This window comes from Gasterosteus aculeatus, chromosome 7, assembly GCF_964276395.1.
Source record: "Gasterosteus aculeatus chromosome 7, fGasAcu3.hap1.1, whole genome shotgun sequence".
Classification (NCBI taxonomy): domain Eukaryota; kingdom Metazoa; phylum Chordata; class Actinopteri; order Perciformes; family Gasterosteidae; genus Gasterosteus; species Gasterosteus aculeatus.
In genome coordinates, this window is record NC_135694.1 from 5868052 (window position 1) to 5891995 (window position 23944).

Here is a 23944-nt window from a genome sequence, read left to right on the forward strand (position 1 = left end):
TAGGTGGCAGTATAAGCTAAGCTTCGCAACAGAGGCAAGCAAACACTGTGAGAACTTTCTAATTTAAGAGGACAAGCCGACTGAGCACTTGAGCTACATGCTTCAGTTTAATTTGTCCAGGCGTCATTCAGTGGGGGTGAAAGTTGTAGGGTTAAAAGTAATGCTGGTTGTACCCTGATCATTTTCCTCCATCAAAGGACTGCTAGATGGAAACCTCTGCCGTATACTGACAATGAAGGTATGAGAGGGACCACATCAGCTCTACGAAGAGAAGCCATGCTTGTGACATCGCCGTATTTCTGATTTATTTATAGTGCCAAATAAAAACACTGCCAGCGGGTGTTGCTAAAATGTATAACAGCTGTGGTACAAAATGACAAATTACTGCGAAAGGATTTTGAACATGAATTAATTTCCACAGTCTATAAAGCAGGAGAGCTAATAATTATTACAGGTCATTTTAACTGACATTTTTAACCCATGGCACCTTACATTTTTGCCCGGGGAGCAATTGGCGGTTAGGTGTCTTGCTCAGGGGCACTTCAACATTACAGGTCAAGTCATTGGATAGGACATGGAGCAGCTGACCTTGTGGTTCCCAGCGCACCCTCTCTACCCCTGCGCCACGTCAACCCAATTAATACATTTTATGACAGTTTGTTTGGCTCTACTGCGATCAAAACAGTGTCAGTGGAGCCCTTTCAATGAGAACAGGGCCATGCCTTTAGTGCAATTATCCTTTTTAGTTCTTAAGTGTATACTGCTTCACTATCACGGGAACAATAGCAGCTTTGTGGGGCCCCTCTGTTTGGTAGGTGGTGTTTATTAAATGAAACCCTGATCGACTAAATTACTTCCTACGCTTAAATCAATTGCAAGAGTTCAATGAATTTGGGATTTTTACTTGAACATTAGTGGCGCCGTGCAAATGAAGTGAATTCATGGACCATCCTAATTAATCGCTTTTCCTATGTAGGGTATTCTAGTGTGTGCCCTTTTCGCAACAGTATTTCGTAGTGCAATTTTAAAGCATATTAGAAATCCACCTGAAGGAGGCAGTTAAGCTGCTAGAATGCCATCGCGGCTCTGATGAAGAGGAGCAACAGGCCTGCCGACGCACGCCTTCCTCGCTTGCCCTGTGGCAAGGTCATCCAGCCTCTCGGGTCAAACTCCACTGTCCAGCAAATTACGTTTTATGTTGGCAAGTTGAAAACCGCTTTTATTGAATGCTACTTCGTATTTGTTATGCATTAAAAAAACACCACCCACCATTAGGTCTAGTGAGTAGCTTTTTCTGTCAAAACGGTCTTTTTAACACCCAGAATTCAACAGGGCAAACTTCATCTGCTGATGAGGATCTGTAGATATTCAGCTTCAGATATTCAGACATTCAGCTTCAGTTGTCGCCTTATTTTCTCTCATTGTAAATTTGTCAGAAGGTTCTTTGAACCTTTCAAAACAGCACATGTGTCTGTTTAACTTGTAATTAATACAATATGTGCCACTTAACAGGTTTCATTTCAAAAAGATAAGCCGCAAACGAGAGCAAAACTAAAACACCATTTAACTTATTAAGAAAAAAAAAATCATAAAATGTTGATTGTTTGGGAAGAAACGAATTGTGCTTTCTTTCTCAAGCATTACAAAAACTATCTCAGATAACACAAACGGGTTCAATTTATAACAATAGTTCCTTCAAAGCTGAAAGCACCTACAATGAAGTAGAAAAATAAAGGGTGTGTCCTTCCGACATAAGGCATCGGGAGATGTTCCTGGTCTTGATATTCCTGATTTCAGAGAACCGCTCTGACTGCCGTCAATCGTCCTGACGTCCAAAGGACCGAATTGGACGCAGATCTGACCTCATGTCAGGAGTCCAAGCTGCATCTCCACTGGACGACCTCGGCGGCTCCGGGGCAGACGTCGGATTTGGTCCCCTCCACAGCACTGCTCCCAGGTCAGCTCCACAGGCAGATGTTGCTCATGGCCTGGCAGGTGGAGCTGCTCTCTGCGGGTGACAGGTAGATCTTGCCGCTGGGACAGACGCACACCTCGTACACGGGCGGCCGCCGGGAGGCCCGGTCGGGCTGCTCCGTGTAGACGCCGAGCGGGAGACCGGCCAGCTGAATGCTTCTGGCGTCTAAAAGTATCTGGGGGGGTGAAACGTCAGAGATATGCCAGATGTTAGTCCAACAACGTGGCTCAAGGTGAAGCGTTACCGACTCAAGCTGTTAAATGACTGGCACATTCAGTGAATCCTGTGCGACGGGTGGAGTGGATGCAGCAAGGGGGAGACGGGAAGGAAGAACTCCATCTCTCTCATCACGTTGTTTGGTTTGAAAATAGTTTTTGTAGCCATGTTAGTTGTGTTTGACACCACCTGGGGACAAACTGGAATGTGTCAACCACTGTGGGATTCCATAAAATATAATAACATTTTTAATCATTGGGTCAAGATGTAGAATTTGTAAAACACTTTTTTTTACAAGCCTAACTTGTACAATGTTCAGCACGGTAAAGCCAAATCTTGTCATTTAGAATTCATTTTTCAAACTGAATTTTCTATCACACATGGAAAAGGAACATGTAACCACCTCAGAAGGGAACCCTATTGAGATTAAATACATTATATAGAGCATACAAATAAATGACCTCACCTCTCCCTCCGTGGACTCCAGCTGGAGATCCTTTCGCCCGCTGACCTTCAGCGGGCCCTTGGCAGCCCTCACTTCCACCCCTCTGGGAGCCTCCATGGTCAAGGTCCGCGTCGGAGACTCCAGCCTTAAATAAATAAAACGCAGCCGAAACAAAGTAAATCAATCTTTTGTGTGTATACTCCTCACCATGGATGGTGGTTGTATCTGGGCCCTGGTCCTCCCTGACATCACCCGCTGTCATTATCATTGTGAATACGCTCCCTAAGCGTCCCCCGTTTTTTGGGGGAGATTTGGGGCTGTTCAAAATGAATAGAATTGATGTTTGCATCACTAAGATTTTGCCTTTCAGCGTGAATGAATAACGGAAGTCACAGGTTTGGTACAAGGATATATTTGTAGTTTAGGAATATATCTGTTTACTTGTTGCGAGCAGTCATTTAGCTCTTCTCACTATTATAATACAGAATGGTATCAGCTGATTTTACCTTTCAGTAACTTGAGGTTAAAGCATTTTTTATTTTCCTCCTGTGGGCTATTTGTCTACACAGGGAAAGATAAGTGCAAGAGCCAATCAATGTGGAATTTGTTTTCATAACTCGTAACCGTTTCAAATTGATTCCCTCCCCATTCTTCCCCAAATCGGTTTCCAATGAATTTTAAATGGGAGACTTTAAGGAGCCGTCTTGGAATCGCTTAAATCTCCATACCCTCTCAAAGTGACACACATTTCGGATTATGCACTCTTGAATAAGGGAGAAAAAAAATATAAAGGCAAATGAATTTCATTTGCATTTTAAAAAGCTTCTTTGGCTTCAAATCAGTGCTCGGTAGATACAGTTTGGAAAGGCTTTGTGAAATGTCTTTGACCCGGGACTATCTAATGCGTCTCTGTTGTGGTTTCTTTGACTCTTCTACTGCGGTTTGGGATTTTTCCTCTCAAATAGGTTGACATGATGACATATTACTGGATTTACTTCTTTTGAGAATGCTTTTGCTAATTTAGTATGGATAAATGACAAAAATATACACCTAATATCCTCAGTCCCTCTCCTGTACTATTAGTTTGTGTTTTCATTGTAGATACGGATGGATGTTGATAGTTGCTCCTAATGGAGAGGACACTCAAATGTGTGATTGTTTTCCCACCAATCATTGTCGACTTTAGGTTTGAGTATTGACAGACCCTGATTTAGATACTTCATATATACTGAAAAACAGATGAGAGCAAATGAGACTCTCTCCCAAACCTTTAACCAATTAGTTCACTTGTATCTGTACGTGATGTCCTCCGGTTCTGCAGCTCAACCATTTATCTCACGGCCAACTAAGAGCATCACAATACCAGACAAGAACACTCGTGCTGCACTGCGTCTCAATCCCAACAAATTGGGAGTCAGAAAAGTCCGAGCAGCCGTAAGTGGGACCAAGAGGAGTTGTTCCGTTCTGCCTTTATCTTCTTAATGAACCTGTCACTCTTGTGTGGACACAGCTACCAGCAGAAAAGGGGGGGAAGGGAGGGAGGGAGGGCGTTCGCGGCTGGACTCTGAACCTGAAGATGAGCGGCCGAGTGCGGTGGAGGGAATGAAATGATGGCACGTCGTGCTGCTCTCTGATGCCGGGCCGAGACACGCACCACATGTGACGTCTACACGGACAGCCGTCTGATCCGGTTCGCTCTTCTTAATGCTAGACTTTGTCTCACTACAGATCCACATGTGCTTTTAAAGCAAAAACAAAAACAAACAGAAGAAGTTTGGTCTCGCGGCGAGTCAACACATGAATTCTCACAGCCAAATTTCCTGCAAATGTTTGTCTTGAGAGTGACGCCGAGCGACGGAGATCAGATGTGAGGGAGCTGATCAGAGCTGTGACTAAAAAGGTGATGAAGCTGTGAGCAGAGACCAGGACACGACGGGCCGACACGTCTCCTGCAGGACGACATCCACCCGATGACGGCGCCGCCCTCGTCTCAGAGAGCTCAGCACTCCGGACGGCTCCTCAGCACCAGGGCGATTACTCACAGGTCACCGCACACAAACACGTCTCAAAGAATAAATGAAATAAAAGCGACGCAGGGGACCAAAACAACCATAAATCAAACCACTCAACTGTTAAGCTTCAGCACTACTGCCGCGGTGCAACACGACGACAACAGTCAACAACCATTTTGGAAGGCTTCAACCGCATCAAAACAGTTAATATATTACATCTTTAAATTATATTTATGCATAATTGTGTGTATAGTTGATGAACATATTATTCTAGTTCATCCAAGTTACTAATCTGCACTGTGCCCTTGTGTTTTCACATCAATTTCCTAAATTACCTTTATTTGTTGGCTCAATTTATCCCGGCCATGTGGTCTGTTCTCTCGAACAGAAAGCAAATGGAACTCAAATGATATTTTTCATATTTACCCCACTTATTTCATCAATTTCGAAATTCTGGAGTTACGCTGGTGTTGCATCTTGTGGCAACCAATCTGACGGCAAAATAAACCTGCATCTCATCAATTCCCCTTAATAGATTGGGAAAAGTTGGAAGCAGACATGGATACAATCCTGCAAACGTGTTGACAGTGAAGTGTACATGGATGGTTTATATAAACGGCAAAAGGGGTTATTACACTCTGTGTATTAAATTATTCAGAAGCGGCATGATGACGACAAGTGAAGACAAACTTGAGCGCTGGCGTTGGCAGACAAAGCGCTCGGGGACAAGAACAGGTGCTTCAAAGAAAAGGGAGATCTCCAGTGGGTTTCTTTGATTAAGGCTGCGCTCTGTTTTTTCTCCCAGATTACTTTTGGCTCGCAGAGAAACAGAACACAGCGCACAGAGAGCGACGTTTCTTTAAAGGCGGGGGGGGGGGTTGGGGGAGAAAAGAAGGGCAACACTGACGCGAGCCAAGCCGCGTCATCATCATCATCATCGTCATCATCATCCACAGAGGTTTGCTGAAAGGTGGCGCAAAGATGCACAATAAACGCAGATTTAAAAAATAACTGCAGGTCTGCGTTAGAAAAAGTGTGACTTTTCACGTAATCATAGAAGATGATACATTAGATTCAAAAGGTGTGATCGATCACCGGGGAACCGCGGCTCATGATTTACTGTCTGGCTCCATGATGAAGAAGGTGCCTGATTCGCTGATGGTAAAAAGGAACAGGGGGAGGATTTGCTGGTGTCTGGATGTTTATGTCAAACCAAATATAAGAAGGATACGGTTCGATCGGCAGGCAGGGTTACAGTCAAAAATCAAGAATAGTAAATCTTTTACCGAATTGTGGTTGGCTTAAGTGACATCAAATGAGAAAAAAAAATTCTAAAAAAAAGAAATAAATCAGAAATCTCTAGCTTTCGTTTCAACATTTGCTTTATTTAATGTCCCGACAGTACCGTTGTTACTGCTCGTTTGAAAATGTTTGCGTAATTTGTTTGTACAGGAATAATTTAGAAATAGACAGAAAAATTGACTTTTGAAAATGTAATTCAAAAGCCCTGAGCCATTTTTAAGGCCCCTGCTCAAAAATCATAGCCATAATAAAACATGAATATGTGCTGTGCGGTTGCTGGTTAAGAGTAAATGAAGATGGCACATGGAACAAATGAAAAGTTCGCCTAAAAGAAAAGGCACTTTCGGGGTGATGATCATCCCTTTGGAATGATGCTAGCAGAGCCCTGAACCTCTAACTGAGTCACATTCTCTTGGCAAAGTGGAATTTTAATTATAGGAATTGTTTATTACAGCGCTAAAGCTTGAAATGTTTGAATCGGTTTGCTAAATTGAGTCTAAAGGATTATGAAATTTGGTCATTCATTTACATGGTGTTGGAATTATGTGAATATATGGCTCATATGTTCTTATATCCCCCGTCCTGCTGTTTATTTGATGTACAGAATTACTTTTTTCTCGCGTTTATTTTTTTTGACGCTTTGAAATCAACGCCAGACCCAAATCTGGGTCCTCAGGGCTGAAGAGAGAATCAAACTTTCACATTGCATACATTATGTATGAATGGCATATATTTAATAACTTTGACAGACTATGGCTTTACATCCAAAAGCCAATCAAGCAGACATCGTGTCGGAGATTTTTTGTGTCCCCACGGTTGTGGCCACATTGCAGATGGTCAACCCCGAGCTGTGTGTGTGGGTGTGTGTGTGTGTGTGTGAGAGACAGAGGGGTTTGTGTGTATGTGCGCTTGCTTTAAAGTGAACCTCATCAGCATTCCGCTCACTCTGGAGGAATTAGATGCAAGAACACTGCTTTTTCTGCCAACTTTGATCCCAGCACTCCCCTCAGGACCAGTTGTGGACAACAAACCACACTCGTTACAGCTGGTTAGGTGGCCGGGGGGCCGGGGGGGCACTGGCGATCACGTGCTTCGGATGCATCTCGACCCGTACGAACGTCACGCGCGCCCTCGGTGCTTTAATCGATTCCTGACTGCGATGGAGAATGACTAACAAATGATGTCAGCCCTGGGCTGTGAAATTAAAATGATGGTCAAGCCTGGTTTTAAATCTGTGTGTGATAACGAGCCGACCGGCAGATCGAGTTTAGAGGGTGCTTGAAAATAATTATTCTCATGAATAACGGTTACTGCCACATTTTTCTTCTTTTTTTTATCCCGGAGCTGCATTGACTTTGAAATGCCGTAGAACATTTTTCATCATTAATTAAAAGCTCTTCATCTTAATTGAACAGGAAATGAACATGTGACATTAAGCTTTAATGAACTCCCGTTAAGTCAATCAATATGAACTTACTTCAGGTCTTCAGTAGCTCTCGCCTGGATCAGGGGAGTTTCAACTGAATGTCCAAACACAGCGCCTTCTAATCCTAAAAGAGAATGTATACTTTTGCAATTTATAAAATGAAAGGCGAGCATGAGCCAACTGCATCCTTGGTATTCAACCATCTTTCAACATTTAGCTGTACCAGATAACGGAGTCTTCGGTCTCCTTTGACATGTGAGAAATCTGTCCAGAATGACCCAAGAAAATGTTTCAGACGTTTACAAATTCCCAGCACAGCGCATTCACCTGTGACAGTGAACTTTTTGGTCGTCATGGTGACCTCCTCCTCGTCAGCGGTGAACAGCAGCTGGCCTCCGTCTTTACTCCGGACCTCTAGCCTCTGGCACTGGGCCTCCACGGCCTCGGGCCCTGCAGAGCGGCAGACATCCAGGTTGGCGCTTCTGGCTTTCACCACAATAATACTAGAAGAACACTGATTACAGCCAAGTGTGGTGCTGCATATGAAAATTGAAAGCCTCAGGTGCTGAGAATTCAATTTGTATCAGTTTACTTCTACAGGCATATTCAATATTTCAGGACTTAATGTATGTTTTAGTTTGATAATGAAAAAACATAGTTTTCTGGTACGAAAAGCAAACAACAATGTTCTTTTTGTAAACGGTGCAGTCAAATAAAGGTTGCCTCGCGGCTTTGCAAAACTATTTCCGAGCATGTCGGACTATTGGCAATCTGAAACACTCTGTAAAGTGCTTGCTCTGCAAATTAAACGCGCCCCACAAAGCTGGATCAGCCGTGCCTTTGCAAGGAGACAAATAAGGAATCTTGTGAGGAATAATAATTCTTGTTCTTCAGACTTTGGTGTTTATCCAGATGTGAATGCAGAAACTTTGAGAGTCTGCCTTTCTCGCGCTCACTTCCATTAATCCACCGTCTGCGACGGCTAGGGAATGAAATTACTGTTGCCAAGCTTCATCTAATCTCAGACAAAAAAATGCACTTTCTACAAAAACAGGCACTACATTTCTGAGGAAGGTCAAGTGTAACCAAAAAGTCTCTTATCACCAGTCTTGTCAGAATCAACTCTCAACTTATGTTGGCGGAGATCAATAGCTATTAATCTTAATAAGCAGATCCCATTCGTTCCAGTGGTCATTAATCATGTAAATGGCTTTGGTAATTTGGATTGACTGATGGTTGAACTTGACTTTAATAAGAAGAATCCATTGCCCTTTCCAGTAAGAACTTCAAAGGTTAGCGTCTGGAAGACACTACGGATTCTTTGAGAACGCCACAGAGACAATTAAAGATGAATTGCTCCGCTTATCTTGATTAAAGTCATTAATTTACAGCAAGGGCTTATTAAAAATATCTTAAAAAGATGTAAAGGCCGAACCCACGTGTAACTTCCCATGATGCACAGATAATTACATGATTATTTCAACATTAAAAAAAGGCACAAACTCAAATAAATAAGTAAACTGCCTTAAGGCCAGACCTCAGGCAGTGATGTCACAGCCGGCGTTTCCCCCCCATTAGCTGTGGAAGGCGAGCGGCGCTTCACCATCTCAAGTGAAATGGCTTCCAACCGGAGCGTCCTGAGTGGAGACTCACCCACTGAGAGCTGAGCGGTCAGCTGGCCCCGGTCGTTTCTGGCGTTCAGCGTTACGTTCTTCTCCGACCTCAAGACCAACAGGCTATCCTAGGGGAAGCGTGGGTGTGGAAGGAGAGAGGGGCCGGACGAGGGAACAGACAAGAAATATGTTATTTTACGATCTTAATTACATACGCCGCACTTTGTTTTCGTCATTATCTTTTGTGTAAATAGCATTGTATTATAATCCACATCTACTAATCATTACAACAAAGCCCCAGAGAACCAGATGCACAAAAGACAAACCGAAAGTTCAACCGGATCATCTCCTTCAGTCTCTTTAAACAATTGTGCTCCCAAAAGAACAGTAGCAACTGCTAAATGCTCGCATTACATAACTTCCTCTTACAAAATGCCAGGAGTTAATTGTAATACATTATCTCAAGCTTGTGCGCTGTGTAACTGCAGAGGTCATTCGGTTTAATTTTCATGCCCTCCTTCACAATAGAAATGCGCATCATGAAAAGAAGTTCTCCAGGAAGCGCAGCATCGCCAAGAAATTGGAGCTCTTGATTGGAAGCGCCTCCTTTAAGGATTTCACAGGTCTTAAAGCGTTTTCCCGAGGGCCGTGACTTAAGACGTCGATGCTCTGAACACTTCTTAGAGAACACATAAAAGGCTTTTTCTTTTCTCCATTCACCGCGCCCTTTGAGGAAGGTCAAGCGCAGATCACGATGAACGCAGTGGGTCCGTCAGACTGAAGGATTCCCACGGCTGCTGTAAAGCAGAGGATGCCTCGCCGCATGAAATGAAAATCGTTACAGCAAAAGCAAACCTCACACGATGGAACTGGCTTCCTGAGAGCGGGTGTCAAATAAAACGCAGACTTTAAGCATAAAGATAAAGGGCTGTGCTCAGGATTAATGTGTAAACCTAACCAAATATTTGCATTAATATATTTGGAATTAATTGGAATTTTGCCACAGCTAATTTGCTTACTGAGCTGAACAAATAAATTTAATGAATTAAAAAATTTAATTGAACAATTAACAAATTGTCATGTTGAAACCCACGGTTATTATGGCTTTGTTTTTCCCATCCAAATATCAAATGTTGCAGGCAGGCTCTTTCTATGCACGGCCAAATTCTGTAATACGTCCAAATTAAACCGGTTCTAGCGAGTCTGGATGTTCGGGTCTCTGGGGCTGAGCCCGTTGTACATTCGCATCGCTTTCGTTCTCGTCTGCAGACGGCGCTTACGATCGTCTTTGTCACGCATCACCAACGCAAGTAGGGAGACGTTTCCCTCCAACGAAGACTCACCTGCATCTGATGCTATTTATAGATCAGTCCGGGTCCCCAGGAGACAATAAGGCGAGCAAACAGCTGTCTAATTCGATGCAATTTTACTGTTCTCTAGATTTCATATTGCACACCAGTAAAAAGACAATTACATGAATATAGTTGTATCAGGAGTTATTTGCAACAGGAAAAGGATAACAAACATGTTTGCATTGTATTTGGTGCTAAAAAAGAAAGGTTTAAAGTAACCCAACACCTTCACTCTCTGTCCCTGAAAACATCAAATAAAGCCAGAAATCTGGGGGTTATTATGGATTCAGATTTACACTTGGAGAGTCACATCAAATCAGTAACAAAATCGGCCTACTACCACCTCAAAAATGTAGCACGACTTAGAGGCCTCATGTCAGCTCAAGACTTAGAAACACTTGTACATGCCTTTATAACCAGTAGGCTAGACTATTGTAATGGTCTCCTTGCAGGTCTCCCAAAAAAACTGTCAGGCAGCTCCAGCTTGTTCAGAACGCTGCTGCTAGAGTTCTAACAAAGACCAAAAAATGTGAGCACATTACACCAATTCCTAAATCCTTACATTGGCTCCCAGTATGTCAGAGAATTAATTTCAAAATCCTACTGCTTACATATAAATCACTACATGGTTTAGGGCCAAAGTATATCACTGATATGCTTCCACTACATAAGCCTTCAAGATCACTAAGATCTTCTGACACCAATCTGTTAGTGATTCCCAGAGTAAATACAAATCATGGGAAAGCATCATTTAGTTACTACGTAACAAACAGCTGGAATAAACTTCCTGAAGATTTAAGACTTGCCCCAACTCTGACCACATTTAAAACAAGACTTTTTAAAATTTTAAAAAATTTAAAACTTTTATGTTCAGCTTCGCCTTCTGCTAAATTTTATCTACATTGCACTTTTAACCTCTGCCTTTAATTAAACAATTTAAATAAGATTTTAATTTATAATTTTATTTGCTGTTTTTAATTGTCTTTTAATTCCTGCATTTTATTTCCCTTTATTGTATGAAATGTTACGATGTGAAGCACTTTGAGTCTGCCTTGTGTATGAAAAGCGCTATACAAATAAAATTGCCTTGCCTTGCTCACAAATAAAAAATTATAATTGAGTGTTTGAAAAACGCTTTATACATTTAATTGTTCCATCTTTGAGAAAGATGTCAAATTTGACCTGTACATAATTCACACTAATGATGAGAAAATGAGCAATGTGACAAGAAGCCATAGCCGCAAAGGGTCAGACTATCAGGGATAATTATGAAGACTCGTGTGGACAAGTTGCATCTAGCGTACTTCCCCGTCTCCATCAGCAGCCTTTAACCGGCTCACTCGACTCAAAGGTCAAACAGCTCGCAGGCTGAAACACTAACGCATCCGTTTGGTTGTTTTCTCTGAACCCATTCAGGCAGAAAGGAGGACCATTTTGGTAAAATCCGCTCCTGCAGTGGTTTAACACAACTAACATTCTGCCTTTCAGGATGGAAATTCACTGGAATACATTCAAATCACAAAACACTAAAAGCAACATATCCAAGTGGCCGCTCTGCTAAAAATTAACACGCTCATCAAATGTAATTTGTTCAAGTGGCAGCCGACCTTGTTATAGTCGAGTCCCAAGACTTGTTTCCTTTCAGGTGTTTGCGACAAATATGCCTGATATAAAAAAAAAAGGCATTAAGCTCGACAAGATAAAACGTGAATTTTGAAAAACAGTCAATTACGCACTGAATAACGTATCATCGTCTGCATGGATTTGCCTTTAACACACTTGCAGAGCTGTTAGAAATACTCAGATAAAACGTTCTGTGAAAGCTTCCAAATGAGAAACAGGAAATGCATCAGCAGCCAGTTTGTGGAGTCTCTGACCCTCTTTAAATGTTCTCTGTGACGAACATGAAGGGAAAGAAATACCTGCTCAAATTTTTAGCGTCGCAAACACTCGAAAGCATAACGGCAGTGTTCGTCCAGCAAGTGGGACTGATTTTTAAAGCCACCTTGTAATAAAATTTCAAGCGTCTAAGTGATTTAATCTGCTCAGAATTGAAGTAGGATTGTGGCTTTTACATGTGCAGTTGGTCCAATAAAACGCCTGAAATTGGAAATTAAGGCCCTCCTGTCACATCTTGTTCATGGTTCTCGTATCGGCGTCTTTTTGCGGTTCAGGTGTGCGTGTTCTGTTCCCCCCGTAAAAGCTGGCAGATGTACAGACAGATAAGCAGACCTGCACAAGAGCCCAGAGGGAGGAAAAAAAACCTAGAAAATGTTCCATCCATCCGTCAGATTTGACAGAGTACTCCGAGGGCATCACTGAAAGCTTGCTGCAAAAGCAGCAAACACTTGAAAGGCCGTTGTCTTCTTCCAGCCTCTTTCGTGTGACCTCAAAGGAAACATTTATCAGCTCAAGAAAGATGTGAAGGCAAAGTTTTAAGGATAACCAGAAATGACGGCGACACGCCTTCTGAATAATGTCATGGCTTTACAAACCATACTGTAACGTTATTAGATCAGAGAATTACTGCTCAGTGTGGATTGCGTGTAACAGAGGGGTTTTATACGGTTTTATGCTGCTGTCGCAAACAGAACTGATGAACACGGTGACCTTGAATCAAAGCAGTAAAGAAGCGTGCTGTGAAACAGTCACCACGCTAAAGCAGAGTTTGTTCAAAATACGCTCACGTAGAAAATTAAAATTGCAATTATTGACAGTGTCTCGGTGCTGAATCCCCGTGTCTGCGTGGGTGCTCTCCCACAGCACAAAGCCATGCAGGATATTCTCGAATTATCTTTAAAATTGGCAGAGAATTGGTTTAAATTAACTTTGGGAAACATCACATTTATTTTGTGTACAACACAATATGACTGCAAAAGACCTGTTGAAACTCCCTGAAACACTTTTTATTCTATTCTATTTTATTTATTGGGCAGGAATTACAACCAACATAAACCATTTGTGCAAAGTTAACGGCTCACATTTTCCAAAATGCGACTGAGCGCTGATTCAAGGGACAGCGTAGCCTGTTATTTGCTGCCAGCCATCAACATTCCTGCCAAAAAACCCACCGAGGGAGCAACTTCCACTTGGTATTCAAAGATTATGGCTTCGGTCAATGCTGGAGATTCAAAGCACTTATTGATCCAAGAGAAGTAAAACTAAAGCTACCTTTGAGCCTCAACAGCGACTTGAACATATGAAAAGTAAAGAATCTTTCTAGCTTTTAACTCCCGCGGCCCACCGCCGTCCGCCGTGATGACTTATTGATCAGCCGCGGTTATCTGACCGAACAACAGCGGCGTCGTGTCATCGGAGAACCATAATCCCGCTCTCGCGCTGCTTGACATATTTTCTCAGGTGAGAAATATCGAGTGACCCGCAGAGATTTTAGTCCCTGCAAATATCTCTGGTGCGGGTAGATAAGGAGGCCACTGTAAAACTAGACAGTAAAAGCGTCTGCAGGTGGTATTGCACCGGGGGCTTTTGTTATACCTGCTGTGGCCTCGAGGTGTTTGCAATTGCTAAGCACACAATTATTATATTTAATATATACATTTAGCTCCAACCACCAGATCAAAGAGCACGAGGGGTCAATACCAAGTTGTCCCACAATCCGCTTTTGGCAAATTATACCAACTATGGAGTCACTTGCCACCATTGACGTGCCTCAAAAAAAAAAAAATTGCTTGAAATTGCTTTCTGTACCGTGGCTAATCACTGAAAAAGAGGATAATCCAACTGAGCGTCTGTGATTCGTGTGGGAGAAGAACATTTGAAACAACTCGGCACTGGGGCTGTGTTGGTTAATCTACTAAACATCAAAGAGGAGAAGAGGGAGGGAAGAAGTGGAAGAGGGGAATTTATGGTGTGGGTTTGATTGGAAATCCAGCGGGGGGACTCTGGTCCCTCTGTAATCGCCTGTAATCTCCTGTAGCTTGCATGTGGCCTGAAGAGGAGCTGAGAGGCAGCCTATTACCCGTCTCCTGCTGATTGAGGCCCTGATAGTGCACTATTGGAGGATGACAGGAAATGAGGAGGAGGAGCACAGGACAGGGAGAGAAAGTGTAAGCTCTCCTATCCAAGCACCAGTATAAAGGACAACATCAAAGTAACGTCAGAGCTCGGAGAGAAGTTTCCCTTTGTTGCAAATTGATTGATCAGAACTTCCAACATTGTGAGATCGATGCCCGTTTGTCTGCAGCTTTGGAGAGAGATCTTTTCATGCGAGAGACTTTCACATGCCTGTCAGTAGAGGATAGTTACTCCTTGTTCATCAGCGCTGCAAAGTATTAACCCAAAGGCGAGTTTAAGTTGTTGAGGAGAGCAAAAAGAGGGAACCTACCCTTCTGGACTGGATCTCGTTCACATAGAGGGGCAGAAGAAACTCAGAGATTCCCTTGAGGCGAATCCCATCCTGCTTCAACTCCAGGTTTCCCATTCCGTCCTGCAACATAATCACGGTCGTCACGCACAGAGCGACGCGGCCTGCTGTCGCTGAGCGGCATTAGCGAGAGCGCCGGCGGACTGCAGCGTTGAGCGACACGCGAGAAGCAGGACACGACATGGAGGTGACAACGCCACCGACGCTCGGCGGTGAGGGGCCGCGTGCAGCGGGGCGGCGGAGTGAGGAGAACTGACGCTAATGTGTTAGAGGACGTCGAGAAGGCTCATGGGGATTCGTGCCCGCGCAGATTTACAATGACTGTATTTAACGTGGCGCCGTCGCGTTGGATGAGGCTGGCATCGGCCACGTTTTCCACCTGGTGAAATCAAACTGAGTTTATTCGCTCAGTCACTGTGTTTGCACGTATGCTCGAAGCTGGAGAAATAAATCAATGAGAACATGCATATATGTGTGTGTGTAGGTAACAGGCCTGATCCGGTTATTTCAAGCCAAATGGTCTGCAATGAGCGTTAATAAAGGCAGAGTGGTTAATAATGGCATGAACGTGCATATCGTTTTAGATTTAAAAACATTATATCAAGTGATTACAATTATGTAATAATATGTTGAGACACAGAGAAAAAAATAACATTCATTAATGCTAAACCTGCAAACCAAAAGTTTCCTCATTGATGTCAAGAATACCTGTTAATGATCAATGAAATTAGTAGGCTCAACATAGTTGCCAATTATTATAATATTATAAAAACATTTTTATACATTATAGAAAATGTGTAGTATACAAAAAACGCTGGTGTTTTTAGACTACAAAGCTTCAAAGTACGGTTGTTCAAGTCTTTCTGTAGAGGAACACTTTTGAAATATCTGATTGAGAATCTTGGAAGATAAAAGCCTCCATTTTTATCTTAAGCGTCCCCCCCCCCCTCCTCATTGTAGGTCTTTCAGTGCACATTGAACAAGGTTATACCGTGACACACAATGGGCAAAGTAAAGTTCTGACAACAGCTTTGTCGGGATCCCAGTGAACAGATGGGCCCTGCGGGATGCGATGAAAGAGTCCACAGTGCCTTTTGCATAAATGGATTGAGATCGTAAATTATAGGAGGCGAAGTGGAGTGAGGGAGAACTCCATCGAACAAGATTAGAGAGCCAACACTGCAGACGGACACGAGGACAAAGTCAGAAGAGCCCAGGAGGTGGGAGTTATTTGCACTTTACGTCAGCAGCCCGACGGTAAAGTCCCTCCTGCGAGGGGACGTGGAGATTGCGTGCGAGCCGCTGTCAGTCAAAGGCGGAGGAGGGAGGCGGGACAAATGCTTCTAAAACAAAAAGATCAGTTTAACAAGATATGAGGGGTTCTGCTGAGGCAGCAAAAACAGTTGTGTAATGTGCCTTGTGGCCTCTTTGAAGTCAGAGAAAATAACCCTGGAGACTGCTGGACTCTGTACTGCTGTTATATTAGATCATATTGCAGCACCACTGGTAAATGCCAGCCAGTGGCCTACTTGGAGAAATACCCATGCACTTAATATTATTTTGGACGATTACAAAGAAGTTACATCACAGACGTTTTTTTTTTATAACACTGGGATCCACTAATTTGCTGGACAAATGGAATAAAAAGATGACTGTCATTGTGACACTCACAGGTAGGTATAGTTTTGCTAGATATATATGCTTTACTCTGGGTAAATGGGATGTTATTGAAGAAATGAACCGAACAGAACATACAATGGGGTGAGAACATTAGTAGTTGGCACCCAGCATGCACGACCCAGAAATCTCTTCTTTGTCTCCCTGAGCTTTTCAGTTCCACCTTTAAAAGGATTTACGTTACGATTTACGCCCTTTGTCTTCGAGCGAGTGACCCGAGTGTTGGTAGGACAGAGCAGGGGTGTCAAACTCAATGACACAGGGCCAAAATTAAAAACTGCCATAAACATCAAGAGACGCGAAGTTGCTAGTTTTGTCGCCAGTGCCTCCTGGGACACATATAACAAAGTTAAAGAAACCACGGTTGTAAAGCAGCAGGACGCAGCGCGGTGGCACGTGCCGTCTTATGGAGAGAGACGGACAGCGGTGAGGTTCGTCTTCTGGAACGACACCAGCAGCACCGATAAGGTCTTTAAGTCGTGGCACAGACTGATGAGAGGCTGACGGAGTACGAGCGATGGCAACAGTCGAGGGACGCATCAGTCACGGAGCGAGGATGCTGCCACCGCTGCTATCTCGAAATAAATAAATGAATAAAGCGCTAAATTGTTTTCGCGTCGTCCCTGGAAATGTCACGGCAGCGTCTGCCGGTTTGGTTTGGGATGAACACGTTCGCCGTCAGCCGGCCCTGCAGACCAGTCGCTTCCAATTCTTTTGGTCAAATCGACGTGAGACAAAGCACATTTGTCCACTAACCCTTTGAATTAAGGTCATATATATATATATACATATATACATAAAGTATAGAAAAAGAAAAGCCCTGTCCTGGATCTATAGACAGTAAAATGATAAATTGGAAAAAACTTAACCTTGAGAGAGTAGACTATGCAAATTAGTAGATTAACACGTGTGGTCATTATTTGGGGCTTATTTTCACATATATATTGCCTCTTGTCTTGCGGTGGAAATTTTTGGTCCTCAACGCATTTTCTAATGGACAGGCGTAGTGTTGAACTGTAAGTGAAGAAGCTATTCATCAAATTACCAACGGACTCAAATAAGTGTGTGAACTATCACTTGGAACATGATGGAAGCCTCATTCAGTGGTTAAATGTGTAGCTTGCACATCAATACGTAAGAGGACATGCTTCTGTTTGGGCTGCTGCACTGTGTACTCGTCTCTGTCCAGTGATGCAAGCAACACAATCCCTCTTGTATTAAGTCCCCGAAAAAACACATTGGAACAAATCATCTTTGGTTCCAGTGGACTAGTGACCCGTTTTTATGTATCAAGCCGGTTGCGAGCACCAGCTTCTCAAATGTATTGTAGAACTTTTCTTAGTTTTATTGAACTGCAAATCGTATTTCTTCAGGTTTTAGAAGACTAAAGTTTGTATGAGCATTTTCAGTATTTGACCGAATAATGGAGACATTTTTATAAACTGTGTACAGTATCACACTGCGCCCATGAAGCCTGTTCCCTCACAAACACGTTGCTGCTGCCATGTTCGCCACTATCGTACCGCTTCGCCGCCTTGTACTCACCACAGAGAAGTTCATGACCTTTATGATCCAGACGGTGAGGGCCATGTTTACGATCATGGTGACCAAGAGCAGCAGCAGAAAGAAATAGAGGCACCGCTTTCTCCAGCCGCGCAGCCCCACCGGGTCCACGGCGTTGCCGCCCGGTCGCTGGAGATGCAGGGATTGGGACGCGAGGATGAACTGCTCCTGGGTAATCTGGGGGGGTGGAAACACAAAACACGGGCAGGAGCATCGTTACCTCGTGAGCACCACTGGAAGCGACTCTGGGCTGAGGCACGGCTGGTTAGTCCTACAATTACGTTTGTAAAAGTGGTGCTACGACGTAAAAGAACTACGTGCGAGTGGAACACGTGTACGCAGGCTGGGGGGAAACATCCAGCCGTGGTAATTAAATTGAGCGATGGATATTTCAGTCTGTAATATATTCTTCTTCATGACATTTTTCTACGGGTCGCATCTTTATTTTGGTACAATTATTTTCTATTATTTGAAACCTTTGCCATTACGTGCCCGGGTACACTGGCCCTGCACACTTTCAGAAATTGGACTACTTCGGGGTAATTCATCAAACTAACCTAGAAGAAAGGGTTGTTTAGGTGGCTTTATTTTATTAAAAAGAGAAAAATGTGCGCTTATCTCTGCCCGAGAGGGGAAACATCAATCAAGAGTCATCGATCACAGGTTAGCAAGCAGTTGTGGGAATAACTGGCCCAGAAGTGGAAAACATGTTTGAATTTACAATTCTTTGTTAAGTCAATACTGAAAACCTGCAGGAAGATCTGGAACATAATGTACTAGCCAGAGCCCTTAATATCGTTTTCAGTCCTGGAAAGCAAAGTCCTCCACATTCCCAGCACACGTTCATTACTTATGAAAAGGACGTCTCTGAAGCCCAAGTGTTCAAGCCATGAAATTTTAAGCTTTTCTGCCACTCCGCGGGAATGAAAACACGAGATGGATTAAGGAAAAAAGAGGGTCAATTTGGTGCCGGAGAAACGTTCCTTCACTCTGGCTGAGTAACTCCGCGCCCGGCAGCCTCCGAGACGCCGCTACTCACCAGCTCTGATCTCAGATCAGAGAGGATGATGTCTGTCAAGTGCGGTCATCCGGGCGAAGGCGCTCTCCAGCCGGCCGTGGCCCCCAGGGGGGGCCGACGGTGTGAAACTGGACGTCGGGGTGGATTCGTAACGAGGCCGCCTGGCAGCAGCCCGGCGTCTTCCACGGATGATTAAAAGGAGCAAAGCACTTACTGGTGCAAACCAAGTTAAAATGTCCAGCATCGGCAGAGTCCTTTATTACGTCCAATTAGGTCAAAGACTTTTGGGGGAAATCCTCATACTTCCAAAGAGCAACTGTTTATTGCACACGTCGGTACTAAAAACCCTTTTGATTGCATGAAACGTGCGTCTATAATCGACACACCTGCGCACAGTGAAACACCGTGTAATGAATGCATCACTCAAGTCACGATCCGTGCCACGCGTGCTTTAATCACACTCAAGCTTGTCATTAGCGTGTGCCACTGATGGCAGGTGCCATTAGATACCGCGTGTCCCCGACAGCGCTAATTAACTGCGGCAGAACAAGCAGAGACTGTTCGCCTCAGCGAGCTGAAGCCTTTTTTTTTTTACTCGACCTAAGGTTTCGAAACGAGGCGGGAAATTTTACCCTCCTGTTTATTTGAGTATAACTGCACTTTAATGAAAAAGCAACGCAGCAGGAAGTGTGTTTTAACAAGCAGGAGACAATATATAGGCCTGTGATGGAAGTTATTATTGCTGCAACAAAGCCATATCCCTTACTAGGCTGATCAGTTTATGAGGTTGTTCATTAACTAATTGATTACTCAACCAATCGTTGCAGCTACACTTGACAGGGTCTATCAGGAGCTGAAATAATGAGTTGATTCAACATTTTTGGACAATCACATCTGGCTTGCTCAACGTACGGCTTTTCTGCATGAATATATCTGTGTTTTGGATTGTTGGCCTAGAAATGTCATTGATTCCAATATATATATATATATATATATATATATATATATATATATATATATATATAATCAATCTGCACTGATGCCTGAGTCTCCTCACTTCACCCACTCCTTAAGTTGCGGTTTCTTTGGACGATCCATTAAGGCCCTTCCTCCCAGTGGTGGCAGATGACTCCCAAATGGATGTTGTGACTTTGCAGCAAATACAAATGACCCATGACGCTGGCCTAGAAATGTCAACGATTCCAATTTAAGCAGCGATACAGCTGAGGGACAAGAGCCTTACGAGGAGTGCTTACACAAAGGCTGTAAACTCTCAATGTGGTGTCAGAGATCCATATTTGTCGCCCCCCCCAACAATTGCACCTTTACGGTCGGCAGAACCATACGCTGAGTAGGTCCCGAGAATCATCAAGACACTCAAGTCTCTCCGCATTGCGTATAATCCAAGACACTCAGATTGTACAAATGCATTCTTACCACATCAACAATTAAAAAAAAGAAATGTTGTAGCCTGCGGCCGTGCCCCTGCTGGACAGATTCAGTCTATTTTCAATGCCCTGTTGCTAGGGGATACATCAGCACTTGTAATTACTATAGCAACCCATTGTTCCCACCGCCAGTGGATCCTGTGATTTCTTTGCAGGACTTTTAATGCATACATTACCCTGGAGCCTCCTAAAGCCCAATGGAGGGGTGCGCACAGGCTGGCATTTTGTCAATCCGTCATTTCAGCATGCCCGTCACAGCGGAGTCCCACAAACAAGCCGGACTGCACTTATCAAGATGTCCAAATGCAGCGGCTGTGAGAAACAACTTTGACTTTTTGGGAAAAACGAAATATGGATTGCAAAGCGAGCTGTGCATGTGGGAAGACCTCCATTCATCAGTAAGCTTCAGCTGGTCAGGCAATCACCATTTCATACGCAAAAGTACGGCTACATAACCAAAAAATGTACGTCTACTGGGTCTGACCACTCCGACTCCAACTGTATAATTAATCTTTTTTCTGCCCTTTAGCAACATGAGAAACAGTCCTGATAATAATTAGAAAATTGGAACAGTGGTTAAAAGTAAATGCAGGGACAGATGGACGCTTAGATTTTGAACCTGTGATGCAACGGTCCGAGGATGGACAATAAGTAAGTATAAATATCGCACCCACTTTTATTCAGTAATAAAACTATCCGCTAAAAATAGTCGCTCCGTTTGGAGCATATGTCACGCCTGACGCATCTGCACAGGCCCAATCGTGTGTCCTTCTACGAATGGCCAATAAAATTCAATTCAAGTGGTTGTTTCTCTTACAACTATTTCTTTCTACATACTGTGTCGTTTCGGTATTTTCACGAAGGAATGGAGCGGCTTGAAAGCAAAGGGCATCGTGGTCCTTTTCAGGTCAGCCACGTTCACGTACTTGGTCAGTTTTGTCCAAGTCTTGAGGTCCCGATAGGCTCAAAACTACAAATGAAGCTCTACAGTTACCAACAAACCTACTAATCAAAACGTGTTACAGTATATTCAAGACAAATATCAACAAATCATCTCAAACTCAAAGATGGGCGTGAAATCTAAATCAAAGCTACGGATGGTTTACCACTAGTGGGTGGGGGGGGTCCTCAGAGCTTTGACTAGAGACATTACAGCTGGATCCAACAAAGCCGGCAATTACCCAGCATTCCCCTCCCCGCTGCCAGCGAGCCTCATCTTCACCAATTAGCGGGGTGGGTGATATTCCGCATGCTGTTTTGATGAAACGGCGGCATGCCGCCGAGGCGGCAAAATGCGCCCGAGAATCCCCTAATGAAAGAAAATGAGACGTTGTTAATACTTGATGGCGGTAATCAGCGGATCGGCTGGCGCTCTCACTCAGCGGGGCCACGGGAGTCCCGCGGGGGGCCACCTCCGCTGGAGGTAGGAAAATATTTGAGATGTGCTAATGACTGCGAGGCCCGCGCTCGTCCATCCCGAGTGCGATCGGGGGCCCCAGTCGCTGAGGCGGCAGCCCCGAGCCAAAAGGGAACGCCATAACGGCACAAGAGGAGTATCAAAGCACCTGTTCATTACGGTTCCATGGGCTCTTTTGGTTTGACGGGAGGCCTGATCAAAGAGACGGAGGAGCCCGAGCGCACGACTGCAACTCGGAAAACCAATTACACTTTGCAAGCATGCAGCTCAGCTCATTGACGTAACCATTTTGCATTCTGTTGATGAGACAATCAAGCTCTGCTTGGATGCAAAATCCAATTTTTCTGTGGCGCCATCATCTCTGGAGGGTGTGTGTGTGTGTGTGTGTGTGTGTGTGTGTGTTACAATAGCGGCATCTCCTGCGGCTCGGTTGCCTTTTATGGAAGGGCGCCGCAACTCTTCCTTCGGCAGGAAAGCCACCAATAAACAAAAAAGGTAAGCCTGCAGACTGCGGCGAGGACCGAAGACCTCCGAATGAATCTGGCACGAGGAAAGGTCGCAGCTGTTCAATCAGAACACGCGGCCAACCAGGGCAGAGCATCGTGTTTGAGGAGGTTTTAGGATGGAATTTGATGACACATTCAAGAAAAATGTATTTGCATTCAGTATGACGGAAGTGTGCAAATTTCCTCGTCACCTCTGGCCAGGTCTCCTTTAGGTGTCATGGCTGCAGGGGGGGAGAGAAAAAGACATTTCCTGGCCAATCCCTGTTTGGGGAGAGCAACAGGGTAGAAGTGTGACATCAAGCCCATGGGCTTCATTTGCATTCATCAGAGCAACCAGCACAAGAGGATGGGGGGTGCAAACTTGAGAGGTGCATTATCTACAGAAATAATGCCACAAAGCCAATCTATACAAAGCACAGTGTGCACAGTGTACACAGAGGTTGGGGGGCGCAGCGATTATCCGAGAGACAAACTTGCAGACTTGTCAACCAAGCTGCAAGTGCTGGATCAGCGCGCAGTGAGCAGGAGGGATTCCTCCACTGATAAGCTCCGTGCACGCGCGTGCGTGCGCCAATAGACGGACTCTGGTGCACACAGACCAACGGTAACTATCGCTATGTGTGTGTGTGTGCGTGTTGCAGCCAAGATGCACATACTGTAGCCAGAGGTTAGTGGCTCCAAAGCCGGAGCGGAATGATAATGAGGAAGCATGCGGGCAGAATATTCATAGGCTGTCACATTTCAGGGAGGCTCGACGAGGAAAATGCGCAGAATAGCAGGTAAATGCCGAAAGGGGGGGAGAGGGGGGGTGTTAAATCCCCGTGTTCCTCGCTGGAGGGAGATCACGGCAGTGGAAGACGCTTTACGCTCACCTTGTTTTTAATTGGCAGGGACTATTTTTCAATGGCGCAATTAGTTAAGTGGTTGCACCTGTTGCAGAGGACACGGGAGGAACTTGAGGTTTGCGCCGCTGAATAAAACGACGTAGAAATTACTGAAATACATTTGAGTAAATTTACCGCCCTTGAAAGCTTTGGTTTGACCAAACATTAACTTCCCTGCTGCCTGTGAAACTCATCAAAGTACCGTCTTACCTTAAGCGTCTCTATGTCGAGAGTAGCCGCCTGCTCCATGTTTCAGTCTCATTTGTCCCCAGTTAACTTACATATTTCCACAAAGTTTAGACAAGCAAACCCCTAGAAATGAAGCCCCGGCGCGCCACCTCGCACGCGATTCCTCACGTCCATCCAGCGAAAATACAGGTGTCCAACGGTGTAAATAAGTCCCATTTCTCTATTTCTTTAAATCATTTTTTTTGTATCTCTATGGGCTGTAACTCCTCTCAACGCGAGCTAGTTCTTCACAGGCTGCTCTCCTCTCGCGCAGGCTGGTGCTGAGGAAGCGACTCGCTCAAAAAAACCTCAACGGCCATCAAGTCAGTGCGAGTAAGCTGCGGCACTTCCGGTGTTTGATTTAAAGAAGTAAAGGTCGTGAAGGATGTGCGTCTCTACAGTAGCGGTGTTGTTGGTCTGCACACTCAAAGGTTTCTGAGTCAAGTGTCAATTAGACCTCCGCTCAGGTCGAAGCAGG

At 44.2% G+C, this 23944-nt stretch overlaps 1 protein-coding gene across 2 annotated transcripts; it reads right to left on the reverse strand.

Annotated features, from left to right (window-relative positions):
- Nucleotides 1–1191: 1191 nt before the first annotated feature.
- LOC120821847 (zeta-sarcoglycan) lies at nucleotides 1192–23934 on the reverse strand. Of its 2 annotated transcripts, none has more exons than XM_040180893.2 (8): nucleotides 23449–23934; nucleotides 17948–18142; nucleotides 14687–14788; nucleotides 9030–9117; nucleotides 7704–7826; nucleotides 7428–7500; nucleotides 2658–2781; nucleotides 1192–2150 (listed from the first exon to the last, which is right to left on the reverse strand). In XM_040180893.2, the coding sequence occupies exons 1-8, from the start codon at nucleotides 23485–23487 to the stop codon at nucleotides 1959–1961; spliced, it is 936 nt and encodes a 311-aa protein (XP_040036827.2). In that variant the 5' UTR covers nucleotides 23488–23934; the 3' UTR covers nucleotides 1192–1958. The 2 variants fall into 2 exon arrangements, with proteins under 2 accessions (XP_040036827.2, XP_040036828.2); XM_040180894.2 differs by having other exon boundaries at nucleotides 1484–2380.
- Between the last annotated feature and the right edge of the window lie 10 nt (nucleotides 23935–23944).

Excerpts from the sequence above, each read along its gene's own strand:
- LOC120821847 (XM_040180893.2), bottom strand. The coding sequence starts at position 23,487 with ATGGAGCAGGCGGCTACTCTCGACATAGAGACGCTTAAG. Across the intron at positions 14,789-17,947 it reads AGGTCATGAACTTCTCTGTG|GACGGAATGGGAAACCTGGA; the intron begins GTGAGTACAAGG and ends ATTATGTTGCAG. Across the intron at positions 7,827-9,029 it reads GACCGCTCAGCTCTCAGTGG|GGCCCGAGGCCGTGGAGGCC; the intron begins GTGAGTCTCCAC and ends GCCGCTCTGCAG.